The 14,518-nt window shown below is 58.1% G+C and overlaps 1 protein-coding gene and 1 long non-coding RNA gene across 2 annotated transcripts; one reads left to right on the forward strand and one right to left on the reverse strand.

Moving 5' to 3' along the window:
* Nucleotides 1-6,446: 6,446 nt before the first annotated feature.
* On the reverse strand, nucleotides 6,447-11,437 carry LOC140845730 (uncharacterized). The gene is made up of 3 exons (XR_012124571.1): nucleotides 11,324-11,437; nucleotides 10,775-10,896; nucleotides 6,447-7,395 (listed from the first exon to the last, which is right to left on the reverse strand). It is a non-coding gene; the product is annotated as an uncharacterized lncRNA (long non-coding RNA).
* HMG20B (high mobility group 20B) lies at nucleotides 8,463-13,355 on the forward strand. Its single transcript, XM_037018197.2, has 10 exons — nucleotides 8,463-8,548; nucleotides 8,824-8,879; nucleotides 9,265-9,373; nucleotides 9,824-10,027; nucleotides 10,568-10,688; nucleotides 11,014-11,060; nucleotides 11,341-11,413; nucleotides 11,674-11,889; nucleotides 12,195-12,327; nucleotides 12,782-13,355. Exons 2-10 carry the CDS (start codon nucleotides 8,842-8,844, stop codon nucleotides 12,792-12,794), a joined length of 954 nt encoding a protein of 317 aa, XP_036874092.1. The 5' UTR covers nucleotides 8,463-8,548; nucleotides 8,824-8,841; the 3' UTR covers nucleotides 12,795-13,355.
* Nucleotides 13,356-14,518: the final 1,163 nt, after the last annotated feature.

Below are 14,518 nucleotides of genomic sequence, written 5' to 3' on the forward strand. Positions count from 1 at the left end.
GGGAGAGACGCACCTCAGCATCGCTTGGAGGAGCTGGGCGATAACCTGCGGGATGCTGTTAAAGAAGAGAGACAGTTACTGGAAAGGCAGGTCGTCCTAGAAGACTTCTTAGCAGCGGCGAGGGGGGAGGCGGCAGGAGAAGCCGCGTTGCAGGAGGACGTGGGGACGGGGAGGAAAGAGCAGAGCCTTCAGCCCCGGGATGGTGGAGGACCAGCCGTTGGGGGAAGAGCCCGAGGGAGAAGAGGAGGCGGCGGGGCCACTGGCGGATCTGCTACCCAGGCCACCGCCGGAGGTACCAGCCTTTCCTGTTTTAAAGGCCCGCCCGGTTGTAATTAAGAAAATAGAAACAAAACAACCGTGGGCTCCTCAGGGGGAGGAGCAGCCCCCTCCCCAGGTTGGGGAGCATTCCATGCTCCGCCCCTATGCCCAGGACGAGCTGGTGGACATGAGCGTCCCGCATAGGCAAAGGCCACCGGAATCTCTGCCTACATGGCTTTTCCGTCTCTGGGGTATGGGGGTGGAAAACATGGTTGTGTCGGGTACTGAGATGAGCAGAACGGCTTCCCTGACGACTCACCCTTCCCTCCGGCAGCGGTTGCAAAATGCCTGTCACGCTTCAGAGAATCAGACACTCCTGGAATGGCTGACAGCTGCCATCAGGATAGTTTGGCCTAATCAGGGTGATTTACCATATTTTCCCAGTAGTTGGAAAACGTATGCAGAGCGCCAACAGGTACTGCGGGAATCGGGTATGAAAAATATCATCCATAATACGGACCTCCAGGGCCCCGATGAGGAGATGTTCACTGTGAGAACGAGAAACCTGGTCCTGCACACAGCTCCCCCGGCTCTCTGTGGGTCCCTAGGGAACACCCCACCACCACCTGGGGCAATCCATAAGGGAGGCTACTCGTACTTTAGCAGATCTGGGGGGGTTGAAACAATAAGGGCACCGAGGGAAGTACGGGCCACGACTGAAAGGAGAAGTGAAAAAGGCCTCGTGAAGGTCTCAAGGACCCAGATGTGGGTTGATGTGATACAGGCTGGGGTAGTGAAAGAAAACTCGATGGGCAGCCCCATAGAATCTTGTTAGAACTGTGGCAACAATTAAAGCCAGAGCAGCAGTTCCAGCCGCTGAGGTCCAGGACACGGAAACCAGAGTCAAGGCCTCATGCCCGGCCTGTGTCCCTGTAAAACTTCCTGGGGTACAGTACTCAAGATTCACCTGGGCCCTCACCCCCACAGGAGGACAATTGGGCATCGCAGTTGAACTGAGCGGGGGGTCAAAGTCCTCATCTTGGGGGACATGGTGGGGACCGGAGGCCACGTGTAGAATTAGCAATTCATCGGTCCCCTGTGAAGGTACAACGTGTCCTGGCGCTGGTGGGCACAGGAGCTGAGTGTCCTCTGATCCATGGCAACCCTGAGTGTTTCCAAATCTTATTGGGATGGGGCATTTACCCCCAAAGGAGGATACCGGGTACATTTCTCCCATCCCTGAATATATTTTGGGGGTAGACATCCTGCAGGCCCTGTGGTTACAGACCACCACGGTAGGTGAGTTCAGATTGAGGATACGTGTGGTAAAGGCAGTTCTGAGGGGACATGCTAAGCACCCACCTGCAGCTCTGCCTGTACCTCGGCGGGTGACAAATATTAAGCAGTATAAATTGCCTGGGGGGGGGCACAAGGAAACTGGAGAAACTCTACAGGAGTTGGAGAGGGTGGGCATCATAAAGGCCACTCATAGTCCTTTTAGTTCCCCAGTGTGGCCAGTGAGAAAGCCAGACGGCCCCTGGTGTACGACCATGGACTACAGGGAATTTAATAAAGTCACACCCCCTTTGCATGCTGCTGTCCCCTCTATAGCAGACATTCTGGACACCCTCAGCCGTGAGCTGAGAATGTATCATTATGTAGTAGGCCTTGCTAATGCTTTCTTCTCTACTGACATAGCACAGGAAAGCCAGGAACAGTTTGCCTTCACGTGGGAAGGCCGGCAGTGGACATTCACTGTCCTTCCACAGGGACACCGCCACAGTCCCACCATCTGTCAGGGACTCATAGCCCAGGATTTGGCCACACGGAGGAAACTGCAAACAGTGCAGCTGTATCACTACATTGATGATATTGTGCTCACGTCTGACTCTCTTTCAGATTTAGAAGGGGCAGTTCCTAGACTGTTGCAACATCTACAGGAAAAAGGATGGGCTGTGAACAGCACCAAAGTTCAGGGACCCGGTTTGTCTGTGAAACTCTTGGGGGTTGTCTGGTCCGGTAAAACTAAAGTTGTTCCTGAAGCAGTTATAGACAAGGTCCAGGCCTTCCCCACCCCTACCACTGTGGCAGTATTACAAGAGTTTTGGGTCTTTTGGGCTACTGGAGAGTGTTTATCCCACACTTGGCACAAATTATGAAGCCCTTATACTGGTTGGTATGAAAGGGCATCAGTTGGGACTGGGATGAGACATGTGCAGCTGCCTTGACTGTAATGGACTCATCAAGGCCCTGTGACCTAGATGTTCATGTAACCGAAGATGGTTATGGATGGGGCCTTTGGCAGTGGCTTGAACGGACCCGCCAACCTATTGCATTCTGGTCACAACTATGGAAAGGAGCAGAGGTCCGGTACACCTTGACAAAGAAGCAACTGGCTGCTGTGTGCCACGCCTTCCTGGCTATGGAGCCCGTTGCTGGAACAGCTCCGACCAAGGTAATAACTACCTATCCCATCGCGGGGTGGGTGTGAGACTGGACCCAAAGACTACAGAGTGGCATGTCGCAGACACCTACACAGGCCAAATGGGCGCATATTTACAGTAGCGCAGCGCCCTCTCTACTAGCCCATTAGGTGGAGAACTCCCAACGCTTATTGGGGCCAGTGACCTACACCAGTGGAAAGCAGGAAGAGCCTGTTTTTCAGCTCTTGGTAGCCGAGACTCCTTATCAGGAGGGAAAAGCCCCTGTACCTGAAGATGCTTGGCACACAGACGGCTCCAGTCGTGGGCAGCCCCCGAAGTGGAGGGCTGTGGCTTTCCATCCTAAGACTGAGACAATATGGCTGGAGGATAGAGAGGGAAAGAGCAGTCAGTGGGCTGAGCTGCAGGCAGGATGGCTCATGATCTCCCAGGAGCCCTTACCCCATAGTTGTCTGCATTGACAGCTGGCCATCTATCGGGGCTTGACCCTGTAACTACCGACATGGTACCATGCCAACTGGATGGTTGGTCACTGGCCCCTTTTGGGGACAAGAGTTGTGGCAAGACCTGTGGGCCTCTGGTCAAACTAAAACAGTTACCGTATATCATGTGTGCAACATCCCACTGCCAGCCCCTACTGCATTAAGCCCTGGATTCACTGTTGAACGGACCTGGCCCTGGACATTTCGACACATGGACCAGCGATAGCTGGCCCTTCTGGCACCTTGGGGGAACGGCCTGGAAGCTTGCCTCTTGTGTGTTCCCAGAATAATAGCTGAATGGCCCCTAAAGGTCCCGGTAGTATACCCAAAATGTCCAGAAGGTAAGAGCATCTTGCGAGCAAGTTTTGTTTTATCTTAATGGCCAGTGCATGTACCTCCCATAGCCCTATATACTGACCCATCTGTAACTCCCACAGGGAGGGGGGTGACATTCTGGTGTACTAGACAAGGATGAGATCCCATTCCTGCCGCTGTTTTATCACAGGACCACCCTCTAGCAAGTATCCTACCTGATGGACAAGATGTGCCTACGCTGGTGCCATTAAACCATGTATCTTATCGCCCCTAAGGTTATTTTCTCCTACAGTCCTGGTGGCCTGAGCGCGCCCCCTGGCTGCAGCTGCACATGATGGTTGCTCTGAGCCCTACCGCCTGCCTACGGAATGGATGGGCTATGGACTTAATGTGCATGGGACCTTGCTGAATCCTCCGGCTTGAGGATTGTCATAATTTTATTGCTATTATGTCATTAGTCTGGTCACAATGCTCCAGTTTTCTCGCTCAGGGGCCATTGAGGAAGAAGGGGAACGAGTAGATGGTGAGGCCAGATTTCTGGAGCGGTGGCCTGTGGGTAAAATTGTAACATTTCCAGAATCTCTCCTGGCTTTAGTGCATTGGCATATCCTCAGGGGTCGAGAGAAGCTCATCTCCATAATTACCTGGGCAGCAGAGGGCATGCCTGAACCTGAGAGTTTAAAGGGAGAGGCTGGCTTGCTTGGGGGCTTCTTCAGGAGCAGGGAAGAGAGAAGGACCGCACTGCAGTTTGTAAGCAATAAATGGGTTTTAAACTTTTATTTTTCCCTTTGGCTGGTTTCGGTTTTTAGAAATGTTTTGCCCTGGGATTTCCTCTCCCCGGACTTACACTGGGTCACCACCAACCTGTTTCAAGTTCCTCCAAATGTTGGGTGCAGCTCCCCCAGCCTCCAGGTCTCCCCCAATGCTAGATTAAAACCTGCCCTCTGGAGCCAGAATTGTGGGGTCCACATCCAGCCCACCCCTCCAAGGTGTCCCTTAACTTGCCCCGAGTGCGTGGGTGGAGTGGGCTCACTGGGTATAATGCTCATTAAAAGTGGTGTGTAAATGTCAGCTCTTGATATTGCCAGCCAGAAAGCCTTGTCAGGACCCGTTTCCCCTCTGGGTCCCCCTGTCCCCCAGAGCTGCCCCCATGACAACATTATCTGGCCCCCACCCCACCCCAGCTGTGGCTGTCTGTCTCCCCCCGCTGGACTGTGGTCCCCACGAAGGCCGGCATGTGTCAGTGCCAGTCACTGTGTGGTAGCAGCGATGCCTGGCACAAACACACCTGAGAAGGAGATCAAGAAATATCTGTGGAGTGAATGAATGGTGGGCACAGGCAGAGAATCAGAGATTCAGACAGACACTGGACCAAACAGGAGCCCCCTTACAAACGGGAAAGCTCAGGAGGCCGGAGGGGTGGCCCGCCCAGACCCCGACACGGATGTAGACCCCTGGCACACACACTCTCATAAAGGAGCCTGAAAATGGGTGTGGATGGGGTCTCAGTAGACAATGTAGCAGGAAAGAGGGAATAAGAAGCAGACGGACTGCTTAGCAGGAGATAAAGGCGTCAGGGGAGATAAGAATCTTGGTTCTTTCCTCCTAGCAGAGTGTGGGCGCTCCCTGCAAAATAAAAACACTGCCTAAGCCTGTTATCACATCTCTTGCCTCCCTTCCTTCTCCACATCACAAGAGGTCTGTGCCCATTTTTCAGATGGGATAACTGAGGCTCAGAAGTTCTCTCGCCCTTCCCCTATCCTTGAACTCTTTATTACTGGCAGGGGAGGGCCCACCTCAATGGGAAAGATCGCTCAGCCCTAGCTCCTTCTCAGCCTTCTGTGAGGTCAGGAACCCAGGGGACCTACCCATAAGGGGCAGCCCCATGGGAGCACCAGCACATCTCTGTGGTCTTGAGCCCAGCCAGGAGCTGCCCCCAGGCTGAGTCATTCATTTCTTCTTTCCTGGCTTCCTTCACTCGGTGGATCTGGCCTCATGCTGAGCAACGCGGGAGCCCAGAGATTCTGAGGTCCCCAGTCTGGGGCGGGGACAGAGCCATACCCTCTGAGCCCTCCTCGATGGTTGGTGCTGGGGCTGCAGGGACCAGGTCACTGGGGAGCCGTGGTAGGGTTCTGAGAGAGGGTGGGAGGGTTAGATCAAAAGTCCTATGGGAGGGGGAGGGTCAGGAGAGATCTGGACAGAGCCCGACGCCAGACCGGCGTGCCCCCTCCCCCTTGGAGAGATCAGATCCCCTGATGGCCCCGTCCAGCTGCAGGGGTGGGAGGAGGGTGTTGTTTGCATAATTTCAGACCTGGGACCACGATGACCAGGGCTGAGGGTGGGGGCGCCAGGAAGGGAGCGGCGGGGAGGGAGGGTTTGGAGGCAACTGCCTTAGGTCCCAGGGTGGCTGTGGGGAGCCTCTTAGTAAGAAATGCAACAAGTTCGTGGGGAATATGGTGGGGTATGTGGTGGCCTTAACCTCATGACCTTAATTTTGTGCAAATGAAATGGACCTGCCCATTATTTGCATAGTTAGATTAGTTTCAAAACAAACAAGTTCACGCCATCCTTAATGGATCTCGTATTTCTAGGACTACAGATCTGGATACTACTGTCCCAGGCTCCTGCTATAAAAATTTCCAAGTGAAGCATGAAGGCGAATGCAAAGAAATGAACACAAAATGAATGTGACTTCAAGCGGCTGTGGTTACTGAGCACTAGGAATGGAGAGAATTTTCTGTTGCTAAGAAAAAGCAATTTATAATTTGGGGGCAAAAAAGATCTGCTTTTAGGTAAATGTGTGAAGGATGTAAAGTCAAATAGTGCACATACTTCTTGTATGTTGCTCGCTGGGGTCATGGGTGCATATGGGTTACATGAACTGGACCGAGTCCAGTGGAGTTTGGACTGAAGACAGCTTTATTTTTTCTAGAAAATATCCATGCAACAAGCTACTTTTCTGGATGCCAACGAGCTTCTCACTGCTTTCAAAATCAACCTCAAAACCTTTCACTTATTTTGGGTGTGCAGGAAGAGCCCTAAATTCCTCGTGTGGGACTCCGCAAGCAGGAGGGCAACTTCTAGAGGGCAACCGCCTTGTCAATCAAGACAAAGAGGCGGGATGGGGTGGGCGGGTCTTCCCGGTGGGCGGGTCTTCCCCTGCGTTCCAGCTTGGACTCTAACCCAGATTGTTTTAACGGAGTAGAGACAGGCAAGGGAGGTGTGGGAGGCCACCCGGCGGATGAAGCAACACAGCTGGGGCTGGAAACTGGGTCTGTCAAGATTCCAGGGCCTGTTCGACTTCGTCAGTGCTGAGCTGGCCTCTTTGGAAAACAGGTTTATTGAGATTTAATTCACATGTCATATATACCATTCAAAGTGTACAATCCCTTGGTTTGCAGTATATTTACAGAGTTATGCAACCGTCACCGAGTCTAATTTTAGAACATTTTGGTTACCCAAGAGGAAACCCTTCTCCAGTCCCCTTCCCCACTCAGTTCCCAGTCCCTGGCCACCACTAATCTCCTTTCCCCTCTGGATTTGCCTGTTCTGAGCAATTCATATACACGGGATCACACACTATATGTACGGTCTTTTGGGACTAACTTCCTCCACACAGCATCTTGTTTTCAAGATTTAATGCTGTTGTAGCACGAATCAGCAATTTATTCCTTTTTATGGCTAATATTCTGCTGAATGAATGGATCATATTTTGTTTATTAGTCAGATGATGGGCATTTGGACTGCTTCTACTTTATGGTGATTGTGGATCGTACCGCACCACCTCTGAGAAATGGACAGGACGCATTCGTTCATTTAGTCCATGAGTATGTACTGAGTAGCTCCTGCGGGTATTGTTCTAGCAGCTTGGGAACACATCTGTGGACGGGAAAGCAGGTCTATGGAGGAAACAGACATGATGAGAAAAAATAAGACGGAGGGTACGGGATGGGTACAAGCCTAGGAAAGCCCCCTAGGAAAGGGGACATTTGAGCAAAGACGTTAAGGAGGTAAAGGCAGCTCATCTGGGGCAAAGGTCAGGGGGTGGGACCAGCCATCCCACAGACCTGGAGGTGGGAATGAATTAAACCGAAGCCTTTGAGGAACGTGGGTGAGGCGGCTGTGGAGCAAATGAGGGGAAAGTTGGAGAGACGAGACCAGGAGGGGATGTGCGCGGCCCGTTTAGGGTCCGCTGGACCATCGGAATTATCCGGCGGCCACAGTTGGTTTCCTGGGAGCAGAAACAGCCCCAACCCAGACATGAGAAGACCAGGCTGCTGCCAGATGGTCCCCAAGATCGCAGAACAGAGCCTCCTGCCCCTCTACCTTCACGGGGTCCTTGCAGCCTTCCTGTCCCATAGTCTTTTCCCAAATGCCTCCAGCCCAGCTTCTGATCCCAGCCCCCTGTGCTGGGCTGGGATGCCTGCGCCCCATTGCACAGGAGGAAAGCCGAGGCGCCGGGGAAGCTCGCAGCGGGGCCAGGCAGAGCGGGGCACCGGGGACCCTAAGTGCAGTCGGTAAACGGTAACATCTCCCCCCAGGTTTGCTGCGGGCTGAGAACAGTCCCACCTCGCCCTGGGGCAGGTGTCTTCCCGGAAGGACCTTAACCTCTTTTCTCGCAACCGGCCGCCGTCCCCATGGCAACTGGGGCGGGGCGGCAAGTCCCCGAATCCGGCAGGGGCGTGGAGTCTTGCCCTCAGCCAGGGAGGAGGAGTCCGCGCCGCGCCTACTGGTCCTTTACGGGACTCCGCCCAGCAGAGGCTTCCCAATGCCCGGATTGGCCCCAAGAGCGGCCTGGCGCAGCCGAACTTGACGCGCCCGCCCGCAGCCTTCCCTTCCCACCTCCCTCGAGGATCAGCGGTCTCCCGAGCCAATCGCCGGCCGGCGCGCCAGCCTTCATCTACATGGTCACGCCCCATAGGAAGACCGCACCCAATCCGAGCGTTCGCGGGAGCCGTCATTAACATGCCGGAGGAGGGGCTCGGGGCAGGGGCGGGCTCGGGGCGGTTGGTTGGAGCGGCAGCCGAGAGGTCCGGGAAAGTTTCTTTAGAGGTAAAAACAGCCGCGGAACTCTAGGCCCTGACGGGGGACCAGAGCGCGGGGGTCCCGGCGGCGGGGCGGGGCCCCTCCCAGGCCCGGGACGGTGGGCCCGAGCCTCCTGCTGGGCGATCCCCCAACAAAGGATTCTGGGGCGCCCGCCCTCAAGGCGTCTCCGCCACCGGATCGGGCCCCCCCAAGCGCCCTGGGCCAGCATTCCAGGGCTCCCCGAACGACCCCGCCGCCAGCAGCTCGGGCGCCCCTCATTGGGCCACACGTCTGCGTTCCAGGTGCTGCCGGGAGCGGCCATGTCCCACGGCCCCAAGCAGCCCGGCGCGGCCGCCGCGTGAGTGCAACTTTCCCTCCACCCAGCCCACTCAGGACTGCAGCCCAGCCCCCGCCCGGCCCGTCGGAGCTCCTCGACCCCTGCCCCCAGGGTCTTCACTGCCCCATCCCCCAGACCACCGCGGATCTCTCCCCACCCCCAGTCCCTCCCAGGGGTTCCCCTCACCCCTCTTCCCAGTGCTTGGGCCCCTCGCTACCATCTCTGCCAGCAGGGTTGGAGGTGAGAGTGACCCTGACGTCCCGTGCCTCCAAGTCCCTCCCAGGGGTCCCTTACTGGCCCTCCTAGCGCTTCTGCCCCGACCTCCAGACCCTGACTCCCCGAGACCCCTGCTTCCAGAACTCAGGACCCCCACTGCCCAGTAGGGGTGACCCTGGTGTCGCTCCAGGCCAGCGGGCGGCAAGGCTCCGGGACAGCATGGGGGTTTCGTGGTGGCTGTCAAGCAAGAGCGCGGCGAGGGCCCGCGGGCCGGCGAGAAAGGGTCCCACGAGGAGGAGGTGAGTCGCCGCACTGTTGGGGAAGGCCTTGGGTTTCTGCCGCGGCCTTGAAGCTCCGCCCCGGACAAGATTTGAATTTCTTGTGGCTCCGCCCACAGCCCAGATTTCCCTCCGGAAGTTGGGCCCCGCCCTGTGCCGCATGCCACGCCCCTTACAAATTCAATGCCACTCTAAGGGGCTCCTTTCGTCCTACGGGCCCTTCCTCCTGTTCAGAAGCCACGCCCACGTCCAGAGGCTACGCCCACGGCGCCAGCCATCCGCATCCCTGGGCAGAACACTTGTTCCAGTCCCTCTGATCTCCACACCGCTGACCAGGGTTCCCGCGACCCCAGGCCTGACTCCTACCCAGGCCATACTTCCAGGCCTTCCAGGTCCTATCTCCTCGGTAGGCCCCGCCCAGTCCTCTAGCCCCACCCAGGCCCCTCCCAACGGCGCGACCTGGTTCTGCAGCCAGTGAAGAAGCGCGGATGGCCCAAGGGCAAGAAGCGGAAGAAGATCCTGCCCAACGGTCCCAAGGCACCGGTCACGGGCTACGTGCGCTTTTTGAACGAGCGGCGCGAGCAGATCCGCACGCGCCACCCGGACCTGCCCTTTCCCGAGATCACCAAGATGCTAGGCGCCGAGTGGAGCAAGCTCCAGCCTGCGGAGAAGCAGGTAGGGCGACGGCCTGGGCTCACTGACCTCCCCCGAACCCACTCGGACACCCGCCGCCACATCCCCCAAGGGACCTATCTTCCGCCACCCATGAGTCCTCCCCAGCTTATTGAAGGGAGGGTGGGTAGCAATAGACAAAAATAGACACAAAACTTAATAACGTGGGTAGATGTAAAGAAGCAAGGGCGGGGGGCTGGATGAAACCTTCCTATTTTCAAATCCTGGTAATTTAAAATTGCAAAAACCCAGGGCAGCGTAACAGGAACCACCCCCGGTTTGCCCCAAGTAGGCAAAATGGGTGCCGAGGGCAGTCCCGCCTGGAGGGGGAGCTACAGGTATTCAGACTTCAGGGAGGGGTTTATAAAGGCTTGGGGGGGTGGCGCCCAGAGCAGCAGGCTGAGAAGCGGGCCCGTCTGGAGGGCAGGAGGGAGCTATGGGAAGGCTCAGCACCGCGAGCTGGGTGATGGAGATGGGCCCTTGGCCTTGGAGGCCACCCCGGGCCCTGGGCTGGGCCAACCCCTCTCCTGCTGCCCCCACCAGCGGTACCTGGACGAGGCTGAGCGGGAGAAGCAGCAGTACATGAAGGAGCTGCGGGCGTACCAGCAGTCGGAAGCCTACAAGATGTGCACAGAGAAAATCCAGGAAAAGAAGATCAAGAAAGGTGGGAAGGGCTGGCCCCCAGGCAGTTGAGGGCCTGCCCAGGGACAGGTGACCTGGCAGGCTGACCCACCCCCGCATGGGACTCACCTCCCCGTGGGGTCCTGAGACGCATAACCAGATGTGAGTGGGCAGGGCTGAGATGGGAGGCACAGGGGCTCGGGTGGCCAGGGGGGTCCCAGGCGCGCCTGCCGCAGGATGAGTAGGGTTGGCTAGGGTAGGGGGGAAGGAGGGTGGTCCAGACCCGGGAACAGCACGTGCCAAGCGCAGCCAAAGCCTGGGGTCAGCGGAGACTTGCAAGGCTGACCCTGACCCCCTCCCTCCACCAGAGGACTCGGGCTCCGGGCTGATGAATACTCTCTTGAATGGACACAAGGTAAGTGCCGCTCGTCCTGGGAGAGCCCAGGGCGAGAAGGGTCTGGGGGTCTATAGACCCCGGGATGAGCCAGGACCAACTCATAGGGGGCAGTGAGTGCCCCTCGGCCGGGTGTGCAGACCGGTGGGGCGGCCACACGGGGCTGGGGGGCTGCTGTTGAACGGACTCCGACCCAGGGGGCCTGAGGAAACCCTCCCAAGCTTGGGGGACGTCGCTGAGGGGGTTTGACCGCCCCTCCACCCCCTCAAAAAAAACATGGTTACCTTGTCCTGTGGTTCAGGGTGGGGACTATGACGGCTTTTCCACCTTTGACGTCCCCATCTTCACTGAAGAGTTCTTGGACCAAAACAAAGGTGAGACCTGAGCAGGAGCTCCTGGGGAAGCAGGTGCTGGGGGCGGGTGGGCCAGCAGGGCGCCCGGGCAGGCGGCAGCACTGGCGAATTCACCTCCAGAAGCCGAGGCGCCCCTGCCTGTAGCGCCCCCAGTGCCCCGGGGAGCTGAGGTGTGCGGCTGGAGCAGAGCGGGGACGGCCGCGCGGGGGACGCAGCTCGGGCAGAGCCCGGCTCGGGGTCCGGGAGGAAGCGCCAGGCCTGACCAGGCTCCCCCGCCGCAGCGCGGGAGGCGGAGCTGCGGCGCCTGCGGAAGATGAACGTGGCCTTCGAGGAGCAGAACGCGGTGCTGCAGAGACACACGCAGAGCATGAGCAGCGCGCGCGAGCGCCTGGAGCAGGAGCTGGCGCTGGAGGAGCGGCGGACGCTGGCGCTGCAGCAGCAGCTCCAGGCCGTGCGCCAGGCGCTCACCGCCAGCTTCGCCTCGCTGCCAGTGCCAGGTGCGAGCGCGCGGCCCCGCCCCGATCCCCGGCCCCGCCCAGTCGCCCCCGTCAGGCCCCGTTGATCCCACCCTCGGCTCCCGCCAGCCCCGCCCCCGTGGCCCTGCTCCCGCCTCCCCGGCCGCGCCTCCTTCCGTATTCTGACCCCGGCCCACAGCTGATCCTGACTCCCCAGTACAGACGCCCCCACGCCCCCACCGGAACCTCCTGACGTGCGCCCAGGGCCCCGCCCCACAGACCTGCCGCCGCGGGGGCGGCGTGGCGTCCGGCCGCCGGGCTCGGCTAACAGGCCCCGTTCTCCCCAGGCACGGGCGAGACCCCCACGCTCAGCACCCTGGACTTTTACATGGCCCGGCTGCACGGCGCCATCGAGCGCGACCCCGCGCAGCACGAGAAGCTCATCGTCCGCATCAAGGAGATCCTGGCCCAGGTCGCTAGGTGTGTGTCCCCGGGGCCCGCCCAGCCAGGGGGCTGCCCCGGGCTAGATAGACTTGCCTTGGCGGGCCCGCGGACTTGGGGTCTCGCCCTCGAGGGGGACTCCCGGGGCCTGGGCTGTGTGGGTAGGAGGCCGATGTACCAGGTGGCGCTTGTGTGAAGCTGTCGGCTACTGGCCGGACCACTGGGGGGCGCTGGGCGGGCTGGTGAGCTCTTCCAGCCTCCCTTGGCCGGTGGCATCTGTCTGGGGGGCAGGAACTTCCTCAGAGCTTGTCGGTGGGTTTTCCTAGGTGGCTTCTGGCTGCCCACGTTGGGTGGGATCAAGTCCAGACCCCCACCCTGACATCTGCTTGGAGGAACTGAGGGCGGCTGGTCTCTTGGGTCCCCCGAGAGGGTGTGGGATCTGAGATGATGGGGTTCCCCCATCACGAGTCCCCTTCTGTCTCTCCCGTCACAGTGAACACCTATGAGGGTGGCGGCTGCCCCAGAATCCAGAGAAGACTAAGTTCTAGTGGCGGCCCCTTCCCCACCCCACCTCACAGAGGGTCCGGGGTCCACCTTTTGGGGCCAGACCCGATCTTGCACCTTGGGGGCTCCAGCCCCCCTAAAATTAAATTTCTACAGCATCCTCCCAGCTTTCACCTTCCAGCACCCTGAACCAGAAAAGTCACCCACCATGCATGACGCACAGAGAACCCCACAGCCCTGGCGTCCCACAAGGTGTGCTAGCCTCACAAGGTCACACCACAGGGTGTGGGGACGACACAGGCAGAGAAAACCCACCCCTGGCCTCCCACATGGTGGCCACCACAAGCACCCCACCCTCACAGGCATACCGCGGGGGGACCTCCCCCCACCTGCACACTCGGGCACTCGGGTGGGGGCCAACACCTGTCAGATTCCTGCAGCCCAGGACGGGGGGAGTAGTACCGACCACCCCACCGTGGTCCTGCTGAGGGACCCTCATGGAGGCGGCCCCTTTGCCATTGCTTGATCCAGACTTTTTAAATAAAATGGAATTTGAATTTCAAGCTTGTGTGTGTGTGTGGGCTTGGGGGTGGGGGTCAGAGGATGTGCCTCCCAAGACACCCCCTACTGGGGGACCCAGGCCTGGCCCTCCTTCCCCCCAGACCCTGGCATCCAAGAGCCCGCACTGTGTGCATTCGCTTGTTCTGGACATTTCACAGAAATGGGGTCACACACCACCTGGCCATCTGTATATGGCGCCTCACTGAGCACTGTGTGTTTTCAGGGTCCCTCTCTTCCTGGTGAGGGATGCCCTGTGTGTGGGTGGACGTGTGTGCCCATCCATCCGTGGTCACCTGGGTGGCTTGTACCTTCTGGCTGTTGATGGCGCTGCTGTGAACATGCTTGTTGTACAGATTTTCATTTGAACACCTGCTTTCAGTTCTCTCGGGTAGATGCCCAGGAGTGGAATTGCTGAGTCACGTGGCCATTCCTTGCCTAGCTGATGGGGAACCCTCAGACTTCTGTATCTGATGGAGTACTTCAGACATGCCAAGAATCTTGGAGACTACTTTGACAAACACCCGTGTTACGGGTAGAATTATGTCCCCTCAAAGGATATGCTGCATCGTCACCCCGAGTTCGCAGAACGTGACCTTATTTGGAAGCAGGGTTGTTGAAGATATAATTAGTTAGGGTGAGGTCATCCTGGAGTGGGCCCCTGGTGCAATAGGGCTAGTGTCCTTACAAGAGGAAGACTTGACACAGATGCAGAGAGGAGGCCGCCCCAGGACGCCAGAGGCAGGCACTGGGGTACAGCGAGCAGCCAGGGAACACAGGGCTGCCTGCCACCCCAAGAAGCTGCGAGAGGCGAGGAAGGAGCCTCCTGTGGCCTCGGAGGGAGGCTAGTGAACCAACTTCGGCCTTCTGGCTTCCACAACTGTGAGAGAATCAGTTGTCTCCAGCCACCTGATTGGTTGGACTTTGTCGGAGCAGCCCCAGGTGACTCGCCACAGGATAGTGTCACCTCCCCCTCCAGGTGTGCATTCCCTAGTGGCACCCCCTCGCCGGCATGGTGCCCCACCCCAGCTTTGGAGCTTACCGTTCCAGAGCAGGTCTTTCTATACTCTTAGCCCATAAGGATGTCTTCCTAAAAGAGTACTTACCGCTCTGACAGGTTTTGTGTTTTCCGTTCATTTTGTAAAGTTTTTAAAGGCTGCAACCCTGT

Source organism: Manis javanica, chromosome 13 (assembly GCF_040802235.1).
Source record: "Manis javanica isolate MJ-LG chromosome 13, MJ_LKY, whole genome shotgun sequence".
In the NCBI taxonomy this organism is placed as follows: domain Eukaryota; kingdom Metazoa; phylum Chordata; class Mammalia; order Pholidota; family Manidae; genus Manis; species Manis javanica.